Source organism: Pseudonaja textilis, chromosome 1 (assembly GCF_049901715.1).
Source record: "Pseudonaja textilis isolate UNSWEBS1 chromosome 1, rPseTex1.2, whole genome shotgun sequence".
In the NCBI taxonomy this organism is placed as follows: Eukaryota; Metazoa; Chordata; class Lepidosauria; order Squamata; family Elapidae; genus Pseudonaja; species Pseudonaja textilis.
In genome coordinates, this window is record NC_141990.1 from 158,640,436 (window position 1) to 158,659,549 (window position 19,114).

Genomic DNA, 19,114 nt, shown 5'->3' on the forward strand with positions numbered 1-19,114 from the left:
GCACATAGGTACAGAATAGGTGGTACCCGGCTCAACAGGTGAAAAAGATCTAAAGTTCTAGTGAATCACCACTTAAGTATGAGCAGGCAATGTGCTGCAATTGCCAAAAATGCCAATGCAGTCCTGGGCTATATGAATAGAACATGGGTGGGAAGCAAATATTTTTATTACTGGTTCTGTGGGCGTGGCTAGGTGGGCGTGGGCATGTGACAGGGTGGGCATGACTTCTTTTGGGGGGGGGCAGCAACCCTCCCCCTGCACTCCATTTTTTTTTGGCCTCCTGGGCCTCAGGGAAGTCTCCTGGGGAGGCTATTTTTGCTCACAGAAGACTTCCTTGAGGCCAAGGAAGGCAAAAAGCGTGGGACAGCATTTTTTGGCCTCCTGGGCCTGGGCGAAGCAGTAAGAAAGTGAGGGGGATCTTGGCACAGCTGATCATTGGAACAGCTGATCATTGGAGGAAAAAAAATACTGGTTTAGTTGAACAGGTAGCTGTGTTTTTTACTATCGGTTTGGCCGAATGGTAGCATTTTTTACTATTGGTTTGCTTTAACTGGCCCGAACCAGTAGAATCCCACCACTGGAACAGAGGAATAGTATCAAGATCCTGAGTAGCGATAATGCCGCTTTATACTGGACTAGTGAGGCTACACATAGAATAGGGCATGCAGTTCTGATCACCATGATACATAAAAAATGCTGAGACATTAGAAAGCATGGAGAGAAGAGCAACAAAGATAATAAAGGGTCTGGAGGCTAAATCATATGATGAACAGTTGAAAGAACTAGGTATGTCTAGCCGATCAAAGAGAAGAATCAAAGGAGCAGAGGGTTGGACTACAAGACCTCCAGGGTCCCTTCCAGCCCTATGATTTTATGTACTATGTTGAAGTCCCCTGCAGGAGAAAATGGCAGGAGGCAGAGAAGGAGCAGGAAATGGTGGAAGTGGCAGGACTTCTGGCACCTCTGAGGAAGGAAGTTTAAACTAATGTGAGGTAGGGATTGAAGTGTTGGACTAGATAATCTAGCTGCAAGTCCACCCTCAAACCATGGAAAGTCGCTAGGGTCATTTTATCTCAGAGCTCAGCCTATTTCACAGAATTGTTTGGGACATAAAATGAAGTAGACTGTTATAAAAAGAGCATTCGGCTCTTTAAGAAAAAAGATATAAATCTAAATAATAACAGTAACAATACGTAGTAATAGTGATAGCACTGATAATAGTAGTCAGTCTTTGCATGGATTTTTCTGGTACGTTATTTTGAGACAGTCAGCAGCAGTATCCTCCAGAAGAACTGATTGTAAGTCTGAAACAAACCGTGTAGATGTCTTCAATTACTTGCATGAGTTTTTGCCTCATCTTCAAGAACTATCTTATGAATGGACACTATCACCTTTGAAGCCTTTTACATTAGTTTCTTTTACTCTGTCTGCCTGTCAGATGTTTAATATTGGCCCAGCCATGGTGGAAATATTCTTCTTTCAGGATAATAATCCATGCAACTGCTGAAATGGTCTGTAATGAGTTTATGCAATTGTAAAACCCCGGAACCAATCTAGTACACAATTTCTATTTTGTTATCTGACAGTAAATAGCTATTCTGTTTGTTTGTTTGTTTATTGAAAAGCTTTTTTTAAATTTTTTGCAATGTATTCTTTACTAAGCAGGTAAAATGCATACCGAGATCCTGGTTATGTGCTTTGTCTTGTCCTTCAAAGTACAATAAACTGTAGCCGCTCCAAAGTTGCCTCATGCCCTCTGGACACATTGGCTCTTGAATAGATTGGCTGTGCTTCACAAGAAGATAACCTATGTTAACACTGCGGCCTGGCATACCAGGAATGCCAGGAGTACCAGGAGCACCTGCTGCACCTAGAGAAATATAAAGGCAGGATGTTGCTTTTAAAGGCATTGCCACCCACGGTCTAAGAAAATCATGGTGACTTTATTTACCGCTGAAAAATCTAGTACAAGTAGAAAAGAATCCACAGCTGTTGAACTGAATTTATTTGTGCTGATTCTGGCATTATGTAGCAGTTACCAAAAAGTACTTCTCCAATGCCAAAACATAACGGTGCAGTCTGAAGATAACAAGATCTCTTTTTTCTCTCCAACCCCTTTGGAGTCCTCAGAGCCTGAAGTCACACAGCTCCCGTTTGTACAAGGAAGCTAGCCCTTTCCCTAGAAGATCCCTCCCACCCAATGGGACTTTTGTGGCATTCCTAGAAGTACTAAAAGGCTCACCTTGCGCATTGTACTTTGTAGCATTCCAACATCTGTTTCATGTATTTTGTTCAAATAATATATTTAAATGATCAGATCATGCAACAAGGTGTTAATTAAGCACTAAGATTGGTAACCGAAGCCATGGACACTACACAATCACATCTCTATACTACTCTCCAAAGGATAAAGGAAATGTCCTTAAAAACAACAAATATAGTTGTGGAGGGGAAAAGATGTACTTTTTGATTGGTTGTTGGAAGGAAATGCAGACTGACACTACTCTTGCGCACTGGTTGTACTTATAAATACATACTCCTGAATATCTGGAAATGCTGAAACTCTTCTATGGGATGAACTGTCCTCTTCATTTCTGCAACCCTTAGATATTATTTGCATACCATGCTTAAAAGTTAAAAGTTCCAATAAAGAGTTGAGTTAGATACCAAGTTGCTATATAGAAGTGGGCAACCTCTATAGGTATCTTCAGTAGCACCTTCCAGGCTCATTATTCCATCTGAAAGATTTGTTTTAATGCTCATATGAAGCAAAACATCAGACTATAATATCATTTTTCCCAATAATAGTTCACTATCTATTTAAAAATCAATGTTAATAAACATATTTATTTAAAAAGCAGGTAAACACCATCTGAATTACTTCTTGTGTGAGAAAGGCATGGGATGTCTATTCCAAATTTATGCCCTCTTAGGTGAATCTTTCAAATAATAGTTGCTTAGGTGCCTTTAAAAAAATCCTATATTTTTTCTTTAGATTATTTTGGCTCACATGCAATTGTATACACGTTTAATTGACCTAGTGCAGTTGCAATCCTGAATTTATTTAACTGGGAATATATATATATATAAATAGATTGGATGCAGAATTAAATCTTCAATTAGATGAAATGTCTGAGAAGATACAAAAAAGAGAAGAATTTAGGATTTACCTTCAAAGCCTGCTAGGCCGTGCAGTCCTTGTCCTCCTTGATCACCTCTGAAGCCTGGAGTTGCAGCTATGCCTCCTCTTCCTGGTGCTCCCGGTTTGCCTATCGGGCCTCTAAAACCTTAAAAGTAAGATTATTCAACAGAATGATTGATTATGACATTTTATTACAAAGTTGCTATGGTACTAAGAATTAAATCCACTCAGCATCTTTAAATAATAGGTGTATGTTGCTCACAGATAATTCATGTGGCTTTGTGTAGCAAAGCTATCAGTAAGATCCTAAGAGGAAACTAAAGCAGGATCAGGTCACTGTGCCCCAGCAGAAGCAGTAAAATCAAATATATGAGTAATTTCATGACCAGCACGCTGTGGATTATCATTTCTGAATGAGAACAGAATTATCTGGAAATTTCATCTGAAGCAGGACAATTTATAGGACCGGAGCAGGAAGGCTGCGACAGAACAGGAGATGCATTACATTTTCTTCCAAATAACATTACATTTCTGCACAAAAACAACTGGACCTTTTCTGAAGGAAAACACAGTGGGAGCCCATATTGCTTTAAACAAAGGACCAACTGCATAATGTATTTCGCCCCCTCCCCCACTCTATAAGATGTGCTTGTAATGTTAGTGCAGCAGGGATTGATATATGAAATGTACTAGTAGAGCATTAAATCCCTGCAGCATTTTCAGAGAAATCTGCCAAAGCCACTGACCAAGGAAGTGTCAATGTTATTTTGTGTGGCTGACAAACTGATACATAACAATTTAACCTCCCTCAATATTTTTAGGTGCCTCAAATATCCCTCGGAAATAAGTATTATTCGGTTCTTTATTTGAGAAATAAATAGCTTCAGAACTCGTGAACACCATTATTTTTGGAAGCAACCTCCTACCTGGATCTCCTGGGGGACCATGAGGACCCATTTCACCCGCAGGGCCAGGGGGGCCTATTTTCCCAGGGGCTCCTGGTGCCCCTCGCTCAGCAACCAGTTTAGGAAGTAAAGGTGGCAATCCGGGGGAACCTGGAGGTCCCTGAAAACCTAAAAGTTAAAAATCCCAACAAATCATTGATTTTGCAGATAGATTTTTCTACTTGCACCAGTTGAACACCTATGCAATTTTTAAAACAAATATATTAATCAATTTAAGAAATTCGTATAGCTGCCCAACTCAAATGATACTAAATATTTATCCCATGGTGTCAGTAGTTGTTTATATGCACAAATGGCTCCATTTTTCTTCCAGTAACCTTGTTTTACCACTCATCTATTCTTATGAATCTATCACCTGAGGGAAAAGAATGCATCTGGACTCATGGGAAGCCAGTCCTGTAAACAGGTTTGACGAACTACAGAGGATCCAATATGTTCTATATTCCTTACAGCTATGAATATTACTAATAAGTGCTCTCTTGTTACAAAGAGAAAAAGACATCATTGCAATTTTAGGAATATGTAAATTATTACTGAAAATGCTGTTAAAATTAAAACTTTAAACATTAAGGAGTAAGGTATGATAAAGCTCTGTGGAAGCAATGTTGGTTTAAATGTAGCAATTGCAGAAGTTAGCATACTGAATCAATCTACTTACCAGTGGGGCCTCTATCTCCTTTAGGTCCTATGGGGCCAAAGTCACCAGAAATTCCTGTTGGGCCAATAAAGCCCATGACTCCTTGTTCACCTTTATATCCTTCAAGGCAAAACAATTGTAGGCATGGGTTATTACACATCTGACCAAGTAACCTAGTTTATATTCTCCATGCTGAGTTTTCCCATCGTACCTTTTGCGCCAGGCAAGCCTGATATTCCAGGTCTTCCATCTGGGCCCTGGGCTCCTTTTATTCCTTTTAGACCATCTTCTCCCGTCGGTCCTATTGATCCCTCTTCTCCTTTGATGGCAAGTGATCCAGCTGTGCCTGGAATCCCTGGAACTCCAGGGTAACCTTCAAAAGGTAAGTAGAATTCAGAATGCTCATTGAAGGGCAAAGTTTGTGACTCCAAACCTGACTACTTTTGATTGCTTTTAGATTGGTCCTAAGTGAAACATGAACAGGGATGGTTAAAATGTTTCTAATTTCATCTGCAATGGTACTATTGGGTTGCTAGGAGTATGGTGTGATGTGGTTGGTTATACTATTTCCATAGCATGTTAACCACTTTTCCAGTAGTTTGCATTCAGACAAAGACCGCTGCTTGTCTGGAGCAGCCCTGATCATACCCCCCACTCACAGTAACCCAAGATAAGTTACTTCAATAGATTAATAGGAGTCTCCTTCAACTGTATCGTTTAAACATAACCGGTATGTATGCAAAAATTACTATAGTAGTGGTCAGAAAGAAGCATCCTGATTAATTATCTCCCCTAAACATAGTTTACTAGTATGTCAAAATGGGCCAGTTCTGATTAAGTAATTTCCTAGGTAAATTTGGTTTACTTTTTATCATTTCATTAGACATTTTAAAAATTATGACCAGATGAGTTTTTGCTTGTGCTCTAAAATACTACTAAAATTCAGCATTCAAATTTTTAATTTTATTCTGAATCCTGTAATATGTTAATTATTGTTGGGTATATGGATACACCAACTAGGTTTGGGTGAATAAATATATAAACCTAGGTTTAAGTGTTTGTAGCTTTAAGCACCAAACTGCAATGTAATTAGATAATTAAGGGTGCGGTTGCAAGCAGCAATAAAAGGCAGTGAGAGTAACGTATCCTTCCTGGTCTGCTCCTGTTTTCTGGTCTGTTCTGGTCCTGGTCTCTCTGCTATCTGCTGCCTGCTGTTTACTCCTGTATGAGACGTCTGCTTGTTGGCTACTGTGCTGGATACCGTTTCTACTGAACAAAAGGACTGTTTACTTGGTGAGCTGATATCCTGTGCATACTCAGCGTTGTCTTCGAGAGAAAGGTATCGGAAGGAGAAGATAAGGACATTGTATTGACTAGTTAATGGACTAGGTTACTGGATGGATATATTGGATAATGACATATGGACTGAATGACACTGCTTAAACTCTGAATGAATTAAATAACTATTTAAAACTACAAACAGTGTTTTTGTCTCCAGTGTGTGTATACTCTTGGGCCCAGCCTCTCTCTCATTTGGCTGCCTGGCTTGACTGCTGCTGTGCACTCTGCTTGGGGGTTTGTCCCCAAACACTAACAATTATAACATGCAAAGAAGAAAAATGCATAAGCCTAATATTTGGCACTGTGGGTCTACTAACAAATTGTACTAATTTTAACATGCTTAACTGAATGAGCCATAACACTCTGGTTTGCAAATAATACTAAATCATAAACCATAGTTTACACACTATAAAGGCCACATTAACAGAACTTGCTAACCAACCCTAGCCCCCAATTTTTGGCTTAGTGTAGTAAGTTCTATTTGTGTGTCTCTAATTAATCTTGTAGTTACATGTCATACTTCTGAATTGCTATTCTCCTTGAGAATTTCATAGTTCAGTTGCCTCGCCTCAATCCTAGAATGTTATTAAAGTAACCCTCCCACATATTCCCACTCTACAAAACGTTTTCTAAGAGTCTTTTAAATCATGTTTTTTAATTGATAGCACTAGTTTATCAGCTATAGATTATAACTATAATTATACTGCTAATCCTATGTGAATTCAACTGAAAAGAAGGGGGGCTGCCATGACCTATGGATTAAGCCTTAATTACAGAATTTATATTTAATTATTCTTGATTACCATTTTGCCCGTTTCATTTTTATGGTGAAGAAAGGCTAAATAAACTTGCAACAAATTCAAATAATTGCAGTGACTCAAAGTAACATCCAGTAATTTTTAAAACTGATGATCTCCAGTGTTTGAACTTTGTAACTATTTTCATGTTGTATTTGAATAGGACTATAGTTCATACATCCCCGCTGAATATATGGAAGTGTTGCATTACCTGGTACTCCATCAAAACCAGGTGAACCCACATCACCAGGTATACCAGATATATTGGAGACTCCAGGAAATCCTGGTCTTCCATCTGGTCCAGGAGCGCCAGCTGAACCTCGCCAACCTGCCAGTCAGAAATGAAGGAACAAATATCAGATGCAAGCTTTGATAAAATGGGGGAGGATAAAAGACAGCTGGATGACGCCAGTGAGAAGGTAGGAGAACTGGATGTCTAAATTGAAATGGAAATTCATTCTGAAGATAGATTCGGGAGAATGATTAGTAAATACAGTAGGAAGGGTAGGTGGTTCTTCCTATCCCACACGATGGGCTCCATTCTCCTGTGCAGGGCAACAAAAGAAGACCCAGCCGATCAGCTGGGACTTGGGAGGCAGAGAATAGATGGGGGCGGGGCCAGTCAGAGGTGGTATTTGCCGATTCTCCAAACTACTCAAAATTTCCGCTCACGATTCTCCAGAACTGGTCAGAACTTGCTGAATACCACCTCTGGGATGCATCAAGAAAATAGGGAAAATTAAGAAAAAAAAGTATGGCATGCAAAATAGCCTGGAAGTGAAGTAATCACTGGCAGGAGAGACACAGTGGGAGGCTGCAACCTGGCTATTGTATGGGAAAGGGGGAAGGACCATGGCCAGCTTCTTTTCCTTGCTGTCATACTTCAAGCCAAAGCCAGACAGAAAATCATCCTTGAAGTTTTGTTCAGCTTTTATTTTCAGAAGACTCCAGTAAATGAATTAGCGAGATAGGTTAGAGTAGAATCTTTATTGCAGACAAATCCCCAACCTAAACTTATCCATTGCTTTCCTGGATGGAAGAACTAACCTGGCATATTATCATGGAGACCTGGCTTAGGAAACAAAGGGAATTCTTCTCTCTTCTACCAGACTACTCTTTGTTACAGCAAGTTGGCATTGAAGGGCAAGGATGATATGGTGGCTGTTTAGCCTGCCATTCAAAGTGGCAGAAGATGCCTTCCCATCCAAGTAGCACATCAGATGGGATTTTTGTCTTGTAAATTTTTTGTTTGATTGTTTCTGAGTTTGGGAATAGGTCATGAAGAAACAAAGAAATATTATTAGCTTTCTGATGGTCAGTAATCAAACAAAACAATAGTTTTAAAAAACCTGGTAGCATCAGGAATAAAACAGCAGAAGTGGTGAGATATCTTAGGTTCAGTGGTTTTGGTTGATAAAAAATGTACTTTTTGTTGTGTTTTTACTTTTCCTTGCGCTATACAAACTCTCCATTGCTAAGTCAGCAATGCAGATACCTCTTAAGCTCTTCTGGATAACTATAGGGAATCCTCAACTTACAACCCACAATTGGGAGCAGAACTTCCATTACTAAGCAAAACAGCTATTAAGTGAGTTGCACCTGATTTATTTGACTCTTTTTGCCATGATTGTTAAGTGAATCACCACTGTCATTAATTGAACCATACAGTTGTTAAGTGAATCCAGCTTCCTTCATCGAGTTTGCTTGCTGGAAATCGTTTAGGAAGGTTGTAGGTGACCCCAGGATGCTGCAGCCATCATAAACCCATGCTGATTACCCAGGGCCCAAATTTTAATGTGACCACAGGGATGCTGAAAAAGATGTAAGTGCAAGAACTGGAGGGAAGTCATTTTTTTCAGCGTTGTTATTAACTTCAAACAATCCCTAAATAAATGGCTGTAAATTGAGGACTACTTGTACTAGTCAATAAAATAAACACATTGTCAAAAGTTTAGGAGATGTATTATAGCTAAAGAAAAATAAACTTCCCATTTTGAAATATTTTGTCTGAAAATGGTTGAAGTCAGCTGTGCCCGAAAGACAAGCAGTCAGGCATAAAGTGAAAAAAGAATTGTTCCTTCCTACTATACCAAATTACAGCGTACAGATTGACACAAAGATACTCTTAGGTTGAGATGAGGCTTGCTGGGAAGTAAGAGCAAGCAAATGTTTGTAAGTAGAGTATTCAATTCTGGAAAATACAACTTTGAGCCATTAAAATTAAGCTATTTCAATCTTGTGTGAGTTGTACAGACATTTTAGAAAAGAAAAGAAAAATAAGCTGGGTAGTCTTTATTTGAACACAACCGGATATAATATGTGCCAAATGGTTCCTGCAGTAGATAGATAGATAGATAGATAGATAGATAGATAGATAGATAGATAGATAGATAGATAGATAGATGGATGGATGGATGGATGGATGGATGGATGGATGGATGGATGGATGGATGGATAGATAGATAGATAGATAGATAGATAGATAGATAGATAGATAGATAGATAGATAGATAGATAGATAGGATATAGATATAAAAATACGGATTCCATGTAAGTACAACTGTACTTTCTGACATGAAATTTAGAATAAATATTTTTGTTTCTTTAAAAAAATGAAAGTATTTCATTAATTGTGAGGCTAATAAACTAACCTGGATCCCCTCTTTGCCCCTTCTGGCCAGGAGGTCCTCTACTGCCTTCAATGGGACTTGGGTCTCCTGCTGGACCCTTCTCACCCAAAGCACCTATAAAACCTGATGTGCCATATCCATCCGGACCTGTTATGTAAAAAAAAAAAGAGGAAATTTCTATATTCAGCATAACACTTTTTAAAATATTGGCATTATTTACATTACAGCTTCTAAATGAAGAAGTCTTACACACTAACTGCAGAAATGGGAGACATAATAATATAAAGAGTTTTCAAATTTCAAAATTTGTGAGCAAAAGTCTCAAAAGTATCCACTGGAATACAAATAAAACCCAAATTAAAAAATTAAACATATTGCATTAAAATAACTAAGATGATCAAAGGCCTGGAGACAAAAACATATGAAGAACGGTTGCAGGATTTGGGTTTGGCTGGTCAAGAGAGAAGAATGACTAGAGGGGACAAGATAGCAGTATTCCAGTATTTGAGGGGTTGCCACAAAGAGGAGGGCGGTCAATTTATTCTCCAAAGAACTGGAGGGCAGGACAAGAAACAATAGATGGAAACTAATCAAGGGGAGAAGCAATCTGGAATTAAGGAGTAAAACAATTAACCAGTGGAATAGCTTGCCATCAGAAATTGTGGGCGCTTCATCAGTGGAGATTTTTAAAAAGAGACTGGACAGCCACTTGTCTGAAATGGTATAGGGTCTCCTGCTTGAGAAGAGGGCTGGACTAGAAGATCTCCAAGGTTCCCTCCAGCTCTATTCTATTCTAAGACTCCAGGAGAAAATTTTGGCGTAACACTAAAAAGGCGATACTGTAGTTTAACGTTTCTGGGTTTCCACCGCTGAATAGACTTACTCTCAAATATCTCAGCATGGTACTCTCCGATATGATCTGAATTAGGAGTGTTTTCTCAGATATTATGGCCCCCAATAACAAAAAGCTTTCCAGGTTAACATTAGCACTTAAAATTGGATCCAGAAATTAAGTGGAAAATAATGAAAATGATGTACAATATAATCATAACATTCATTACAGCCAGTGTTCCAGCTGTCACATTTTGTACTTGGAAGCTTATGGACTGCTTCCCACATTGCAGTAATCAAAATGGAAGATTTTTTAGGACATCAGTGACTAAGATGATTGATATAAACTATAACAATAGCTTCAGCTGGTAAAAATCACCCCTTGCTACCGAAGAAACTAATGAAGCTAATGACAACTATAAAACTTTGCAAGTGTCTCTAGATCCCAATTTACCATCTCCAAGGCTGGATCTATACCTAGAAGCCTGATACTTGGGGGGGGGGAAGCATTGTTCCTTTGATTTCAAGTTGGATATCACTTATTCATAAGAAAATTCAGGTTTCATAATGTATGTTAGACCATCTCAAAACTGGAACATACCTGGTGATCCTGGCAAGCCTTTAGAACCTGGCAAACCATCTAATCCAGGAAGTCCTTTGCTCCCATGCACACCTTCCAAAAAGTACAGTAAAATCAGTATTATTTACAGACTTAAGTAACATATAATACAGAATTCTTTTAACAGTTCTGCTGAGTTTCGAACTGATAAAATGTTGTAGGTCAGGCAAATGTTATAACCGTTATGCTATTGAAACACCATTGTTAACAGAAGCTGAAGCACACATTATTGAGCCAAATGTAGGAAAATGCAAGGAAAAGCTAGTTGCATAAATTTAATTTTGAATATGGATGAAGCCTGACAAGAACACTCACAAGCAGATTATTGCAAATACTTAAAAAGCCATTAACGACAAAGAAAAGCAGCTACAGCAGATCCAGATTCAACCCTTATATCTCCTTCTCCTGCCCATGTATCATAATGGACTGAGAGCCACTGGTACCTCAGTAGAAGGAATGTTTGACACTTCACTAGACTTCAGGTTCTTTGCTTCTGACTTTTCCTGTTCTGATCCTTACAAAGCTGTTTTGCCAATGGAATGCATTCTTGAAACCTAGCCCATCCTTTCATAGTCTTCCCAAAACAAACAGTATTTTTTAAATGGATATGAAACACAGAAAGAGAGAAGCTGCCACTGAATTAATGTATTAGTATCAATTCTATTGTTAAAATTTAATTTACCTTTTCTTCCTGGAAGGCCAATGTTTCCAACATTCCCTCTGTCACCAGAAGCCCCAGGAATACCTGGATCTCCAGGTGCACCTTGTTCCCCAAACTGCCCTGGAAATCCTATAGATCAAATAAATATGTATCCATCAAAGTATTAGTGTATTCCTCCAATAATGGTAAAACATGTCAATTTTTGCAAGAATCTATTGTTTATTATTTTAACACTGAACAATATAATGGGAAATAGGTTATGCCACATTTGTTATAGTTAACTTATGGAACTGGGCCTGCAAGTTGCTCTTCATTATAATTGGAAGGAGCTGGTAATGGATATTGAGAATAACAGAGCAAAACAACAACATCTTGAACTAAGCAAGGCTTCTGTTAAAATTCAAGGCATATCCTTTAAATTTAGGCAAAGAAAACATTTGCTATAGGGACAATCAGACAAAGATGTCACTCTCTTTAAAAAATCAGATTATATATTATTCTGTGGATTTGGATCTCTTGCTTTAATATAATTTTCTTGTTTGGGCAACAATTTGTTAGATTTTGTATCAAATGCATTGTGATTTTATTGAAAAGAATAAATAAGAAAAACAAGCTTGATGAGATAAAACCTAGCATTTTTCATTAGCAAACCAGTGTTTTAATTTCTCCCAATAAATATTATTACTTTGTGGGGATACATCTCCACAAATATATAATATTAAATACAACACTTAATATTTGGGTTGGAATAAAAAGCCTAAATAAATAATTTTTGCATCAATTCCCTGACAAATTCCAATATCTTGGAAATTCTTCATAGTCAAAATTACCGTTAAGAATTAACAATTGATTCTGTACAAAATTTATTGTATTATGCCACTTACTACTTAATGTTAAAATAGAGCCAGATGATCTATTGGCATACATTGTACCAATCTTGAACAACACTAGGTTTGTTCTTTTAACTATTGACTTTTTAATTCAACTTTCTTAATCTTTTAACTGGAACATGATAGGTTTTTTTGGATTCACTGTATTCTTGGAGACATTTTGGTCTGAGTTCAATAATGAGGAAATTGTGCAATGTTTCTTGGCAGGCTTTGCACTGATCCTTTCCAGATCCTACTTAAGCTACTGAACTCTGCTCTCTTTCCTAATAGCTACTTTAAGAAATATACCAGACTATCCAGGAACATAGCTATTGAACATTCCTCAAAGAAGGGCACCACTCCTTTGCCATTACTGTTTTCTATCTGAATCTTTACTAGGCTAGAAGTCTTCAAATGCTTCTCAGTCACCTACAGCTTTATCTGCATGCAAAAGATTTTCTAGCTTATTTCCATGAGGCTATGGGGCTTCCAGTTATTTTGAAAAGCCCAACTGAGTAACACCACGTCAAATGATTTGTTTCCTAGTCCAGAAACAATACTTTCAAAATGCCTCGATTCAGCTGAAAGCAGGATGACCACCCACACCCAACTCTTGCAGCATTCTTCTGCCCTTCCTCCAGAAGCTGATGCCCTGAGGTGCCCTTGCTTCTCTCCCTCATCTTTCTCCTGCCAAATGGTGTTAGAGATATTTGAAATAATAGAAAATATTTGTAGCTCGGGTTTTAGATTTTGGCAGTGGTTTGCTCTTTAAGCTTGTTTCAATTTAGTCTCTGAACGTTTTGTTACCAGGCTAGGTAATATCATCATCAGGATTATCTTATCCTATTCTCCTTAACTTATAAATGTCTTGTGTACCAGTGTGGAGTTAGAGATAATCTGGTTTAGTGGTGGGATTCAAATATTTTTACTACTGGTTCTGTGGGGATGGCTTGGTGGGCATGGCAGGGGAAGGATACTGTAAAATCTCCATTCTCACCCCACTCCAGGGGAAGGTTACTGCAAAATCTCATTCCCTCCTCACTCCACTAACCTGCTTTCCGGCTCCGTTCTCCTGTGCAGGGCAACAAAAGAAGACCCAGCCAATCAGCTGGGACGTGGGAGGCAGAGAATAGATAGAGGTGGGGCCAGTCAGAGGTGGTATTTGCTGGTTCTCCAAACTACTCGAAATTTCTGCTACTGGTTCTCCAGAACTGGTCAGAACCTGCTGAATACCACTACTGGTCTGGCTGTGGAGGGATAGGGTTTGCTCTTCTCTTACTGGGAAGCTAAAATGGTGGTGTGATTTGCAAGGGTGGAGGGCCAGATGCTTTCTGTTTCTGGTATTTCCCTATTCTACTGATTGGGAGGACTGCTAGCCAGGGCAAGATGGGATCCTTGCTGGATGATTATGGCAACGGAGAGAAAACTGGCAGGTTCTCTGGGCTGTTTTAACATACAAGCAAACAGTAATTCATGCAATAGATAATTCAGTGGACTAGGCAATCTAGATGGCATTATCTGACTAAAAAAATTTCATGTGGAATTCATGATGGACAGAGTAATTCTCTATACACAGATTTATCTGGTAACAACCATCGATTTAAGGAGTCATGGTGGTGCAGTAGTTAGAATGCTGTTGGGGATAATAGGCTGTTTCTGAAAACCACTCAGAGGGGGCTGTAAAGCACTCTGGGGCTGCATAAAAGTCTAAGTGCTATTGCTGTTACTATCTGGTGACAATCATGATATGTGGAATATTGTGCTTTAGAACATAAGAAGAATAAATACTAAAAATGAATGTATTCATGAAAGTGAAAATGCAGGTTTGAATGATGGAGTGTAATATTTCCCAGGTAGTATGAATTAGTATTAGTTGGGTTGTTGTGGGTATGCATAAAAGTAGAAATTCATAGATTGTTTTTATAGTTGCATGTGATGCTGCAATGAACAATCAGTGAGAAATGACAGAACCTGGGATAAATTTTCAGAAAGAAAATTGTGCAACATTATAAAACATTGTGATCTCTGCAAGTAATTCTTCTGTTAGGTGACATGGTCTGATGGGTCCATTCAGAACCCCACTGGTGATCATCTCCCGATATTTACAAAAGATCGGTTTTGAATTTGTGGTATATGCATAATGGTGGAATACAACGGTGGAAAAATATATTATAAATCTAAAAGCATAATTGTAAGTTTGAGAAAATTGGTATAATAGTGTATAATGGTGGTAAAAGGTTCTGAAAGTGATAGAGTCACGAATGAATATGGTTTAAATAAAAGATTTCAGAAATAGCTCATTGGTGGGTCCAGTCATAAAGATAATGAGTGAGGATCAAATTGCAAAATAATTATATTACTGAAGATGAATCATCAACAGGAAGGGGGAAAAAAATCCTGGATGGATGGATGAGAGGGGTGTGTATGTGACATGAACGAAAAGACAGTTTGAAGAACACAAGGCAATGTGGTGTATGAATGAGGAGAAAACAAGAATGGTAAGCAAGGATAGAAACAATGGACAGAGAGACCGAATTGTTTTAGTTTAAACCAGTTTTTCATTTTTCTTATCTCGTGAGGTTGTTTGTATTTTCTGCACACATAAAATGGCTTACTATAAAGAGAATAGCATGGTGGGTATGTATGCAACTTTTCAATGTCTAAGTATCACATTGTCTACTTGTACTATTTACCTTGTTATAAATTTTGCTATTTGTGAATATATAAAGTATAAAAACTTCACCTCCTTGCCCTATTAATCCCTGGGAGCCTTGAGGGCCTTCCATGCCTTCCACACCACGATATCCTTGATCCCCAGCATCACCCTTCTTTCCTTTGTCGCCTTTCAACCCTGTAAATAGAAAAAAAAAATACTTTTTTGTATAGTGTTATTTCTGACATGGTGGACCCTATGATGTCACCATCTGATGCTGATCCATAAATATTTCAGATGTGTAGTCTGGACTCCTAAAAGGATCAACAAGAGGAGAAGAGTAGTATTTTTCAAATATTAAGAATCATATTGTGAACATAGTAATGTAAAATAAATATGGACAACCTGATGTCTACAGGTCAAATGTGGCCTTAAGGAAATGGCTGTCAATTAAGACTGACTGGAACATTTTGGGATAGGATATGAGGCAGTGAGCCAAACTGGGAGGAATCCCCAGGGTACAACCTACACCAGAGGCTATAGGGCTTATCTGTTTCAGTAGACTTTTAGTTGCTCAAAAGTGTATTCCTCAGATAAACATAGAGGAAACACAGGAAGCCCATAGTTAACGAGGCCAGGAAGGCAATTCAGCACAGGGCTAAATCTTTAGAAAGCAACCTATTCCTAAACCACGAATAAACTGCCCAAGTCACAGCAATTGGCAGTTAGCAGAGAGGTACTATCCTAAGTTCAACCTATAACATAATGCTGATCAACATGCTAGCCATTTATATGTTAACAACATTTTTACTTATAGCATGAAAAACCTTGTAGTTGCTTTATAACACAAATTCTGCATATCCTATTTTAAAAAAAATAGATTTTATTGAATTTACAATTTAAAAACACATCGACAATACATTTACAAAATAGAAAGAAAACGGCTAGGGGGAAAGAAGGAAAACACCCGGCCTAACACACCCGATAAAGGACGGTTGCGGGGAAGAGAAAAGATATAGAGGGAGAGAAGGGAAGGGAAGGGGAGGGAGAATAGGGTAAAAAATACAATTAAAAACGAATGATATCTTTTTGTGACAGTCTGTAAGGATCATTTCTCTTCGTCATATCCAATTTACTCCTCTTTTCCATTATGTTTAAGTTACTTTTTATCATTTACATAATTTGTCTCTGTGTAAGCCAATTATACCATGAGTCCCAGTTGTCGTAAAATGTTGAGGACTCTTTGTTTTTTAACGCTATCGTTAGTTTATCCATTTCAGCACACTCACAAATTTTCTGAATAACCATTTGCTCTGAAGGTGTATGAGGTGATTTCCAACATTGAGCAAACACTAATCTAGCTGCAGTTAGAATATGGATTATTACATATTTTGTCTTTTTGGATAAATATCTATCAGAGATCCCGAACAGGAAGAACTCTGGTTTATAGTCTATTTGTTCTTTAGTTATCTCCTCCAACCATTTTCTGATTTTTTGCCAAAATTTTTGGGTAGTTTTACAAGACCACGTGTGGAAAAATGTTCCTTCAGTGCTTTTGCATTTCCAACACCTTGAGCTCATGTTAGGGTTCATCTTCGCCAACCTCGAAGGGGGTAAGTGCCATCTATATAACATTTTATACATATTTTCTTTGTACGCCGCCGATTTCGTAATCTTGATGTTTCTATTCCAGATCTTTTCCCATTCTGTTAATGTAATGCTTCTTCCAGTATTCCTACTCCACATTATCATGTTCCCTTTCACTATCTCTTGCTCTAATTCTACCTCCAATAAATATTTATAAAATTTAGAGATATTCTTTTTACTTGATCCTAATAAGATTTTATCTAAATATTGTAATTTGCTATAGATTCCAAACTCTTTGATATCTTGTTTGTATCTGCTATGGATTTGTATATATAACCACTGGTCGATTTTAAATCCCTGTTCCTGTAAATCCTGTCAAGTTCTTAATTTTCCTAGAGGGTCTAATAAATCTTTATATTTAGTCGTTTTTGTTATATCCAAATTTTTGGGATGAACCATTGCCTCCATTGTTGAAAGCCAAATCGGAATTTTTAAATAATGTTTTTTGCATATTTTTTTCCAATTAGTTAATAATGAATCTCCAATAAGGTGTCTATGAAAATACGACTGTTTAGTTTTCCCCACTTCCCATAGAAATGTGTGCCACCCTCTTTGAAGATCGTGCCCTTCTAAGGCTAAAGTTCTTTTGTTGAGTAAATTAACCCAGTCTTTTAACCATAATAAGTTGGCTGCCCAATAATATAATTCCCAATTTGGAAGTGCTAGCCCCCCTCTACTTTTTGCATCTTGTAAAGCCTTAATATTGATTCTAGCTTTTTTCCCTTGCCAAATAAATTTAAGTGTTACCTTATTTAAATCTTCAAAAAAAATTTTTGGTAATTTAATTGGGATTGTCTGGAATAAGTAAAGGAATTTTGGTAAGATGTTCATTGTGATCGTGGCAATCCTGCCCAGTAGAGAAAGCTGCAGCTTATTCCAGGATTCTAAGTCTTTCTTAATTTGCTGTAATAGTTTATCATAATTATTCTCTTTGAGCGATTTACTATGTGGTGTTAACCATATGCCTAAATATTTGACCTTTTTTGTTGCCTGTATCCCTATGGTTTTTTCTAATTCTTTTCTCTGATTCTCTGTTAGATTTTTAGTCATTAATTTTGTTTTATTTCTATTGATCTTTAATCCTGCTACTGAACCAAATTGTTCTAGTTCTTTTATTAGGTTATGTCCTTTTTCCATGGGTTCCTCTAGGAAGAAAACCATATTGTCTGCAAACGCCTGTAGTTTATATTCCTCTGCTTTGACCCTTACTCCTTGAATTTCAGGGTTTTGTCTTATCCGCGTTAACAATGATTCTAAAGCAAGTATAAATAGGAGGGGTGAGAGGGGGCAACCTTGTCTAACGCCCTTTTCAATGTTTAATGGGCCTGTTTGTTCACCATTAATTAGTATGTTGGCCTGTTGGGTGTTGTAAATTGTTGTGATAATGTTCTCGAATTTAGTGCCCAGACTCATGTTATAGATTTTTTGTATTAAAAAGTGCCAATGTAGATTATCAAATGCTTTCTCCGCATCTAAAAACATGAGTGCAAATTGTTTCTCTGGATGAACTTCATAATATTCTAAAACGTCAATAGTGGTTCTTAGATTATTTTTGATTTGGCGGGACGGAAGGAAACCATTTTGGTCTTCATGAATGTATAAATTTAAAACTTGTTTTACTCTATTTGCTATAATTGAGGTAAATAATTTATAATCAGCGTTTAAAAGTGAAATTGGTCTATAATTGTTGATATATCTGGCATCTATATCCTCCTTCGGAATTAACGAAATCAACGCCCCCCTCCATGAGTCTGGCATTTTGGCTGCCAAAAGTACTTCATTAAACACTTCCAGCATCAGTGGCCCTACTAACTCTATTGTAGCTTTGTACAATTCTACTGGAATCTCATCTGAACCAGGGGATTTATTATTACTTTGGTTCTCCATTGCAGATTTCAACTCAGACCATGTAATATCCTTATTTAATAATTCTTTCTCTCCTTCCCCTATTGTTTTATCATTCGTATTCTCCAGATAAGTTCTTATTTTGTCTTCATTGATTTCTTCTTTTTTATATAATCTTTGAAAATAGTTTAATATAATATCTTTTTTCTTCCCAATCTCATGTTGTGGTATGCCTTTCTCGTCTATTAGTTGGTGTATCAGTTTCTTTTCTTTTTCTTTTTTAAGTTTATAAGATAGCCATCTTCCTGGTTTATTAGCGTGTTCAAAATAATTTTGTTTGGACCTTCTCAAATTGACTTCTATTTTATCTTGTTCAATTAAATTCAGCTTATGTTTGGCTAATATTAACTGGTTTTGTATACCTTGGATCTTAGGGGTTTTTTGTAATTGTATTTCTAAGTCTTTGATTTGTTGTTG

General features: G+C 37.5%; 1 protein-coding gene across 1 annotated transcript in view; it reads right to left on the minus strand.

Annotated features, from left to right (window-relative positions):
* COL4A2 (collagen type IV alpha 2 chain) overlaps nucleotides 1-19,114 on the minus strand; it is a 164,385-nt gene that overhangs the window by 3,394 nt on the left and 141,877 nt on the right. Inside the window, exons 37-46 of the mRNA XM_026707722.2 lie at nucleotides 15,236-15,343; nucleotides 11,645-11,752; nucleotides 10,945-11,016; nucleotides 9,534-9,659; nucleotides 7,094-7,210; nucleotides 4,956-5,117; nucleotides 4,766-4,864; nucleotides 4,069-4,215; nucleotides 3,171-3,287; nucleotides 1,679-1,870 (exon numbers count right to left, since the gene is read on the minus strand). Of these exons, the coding sequence (XP_026563507.2) occupies nucleotides 1,679-1,870; nucleotides 3,171-3,287; nucleotides 4,069-4,215; nucleotides 4,766-4,864; nucleotides 4,956-5,117; nucleotides 7,094-7,210; nucleotides 9,534-9,659; nucleotides 10,945-11,016; nucleotides 11,645-11,752; nucleotides 15,236-15,343 (1,248 nt within the window). The remainder of the gene's footprint in view (nucleotides 1-1,678; nucleotides 1,871-3,170; nucleotides 3,288-4,068; nucleotides 4,216-4,765; nucleotides 4,865-4,955; nucleotides 5,118-7,093; nucleotides 7,211-9,533; nucleotides 9,660-10,944; nucleotides 11,017-11,644; nucleotides 11,753-15,235; nucleotides 15,344-19,114) is intronic.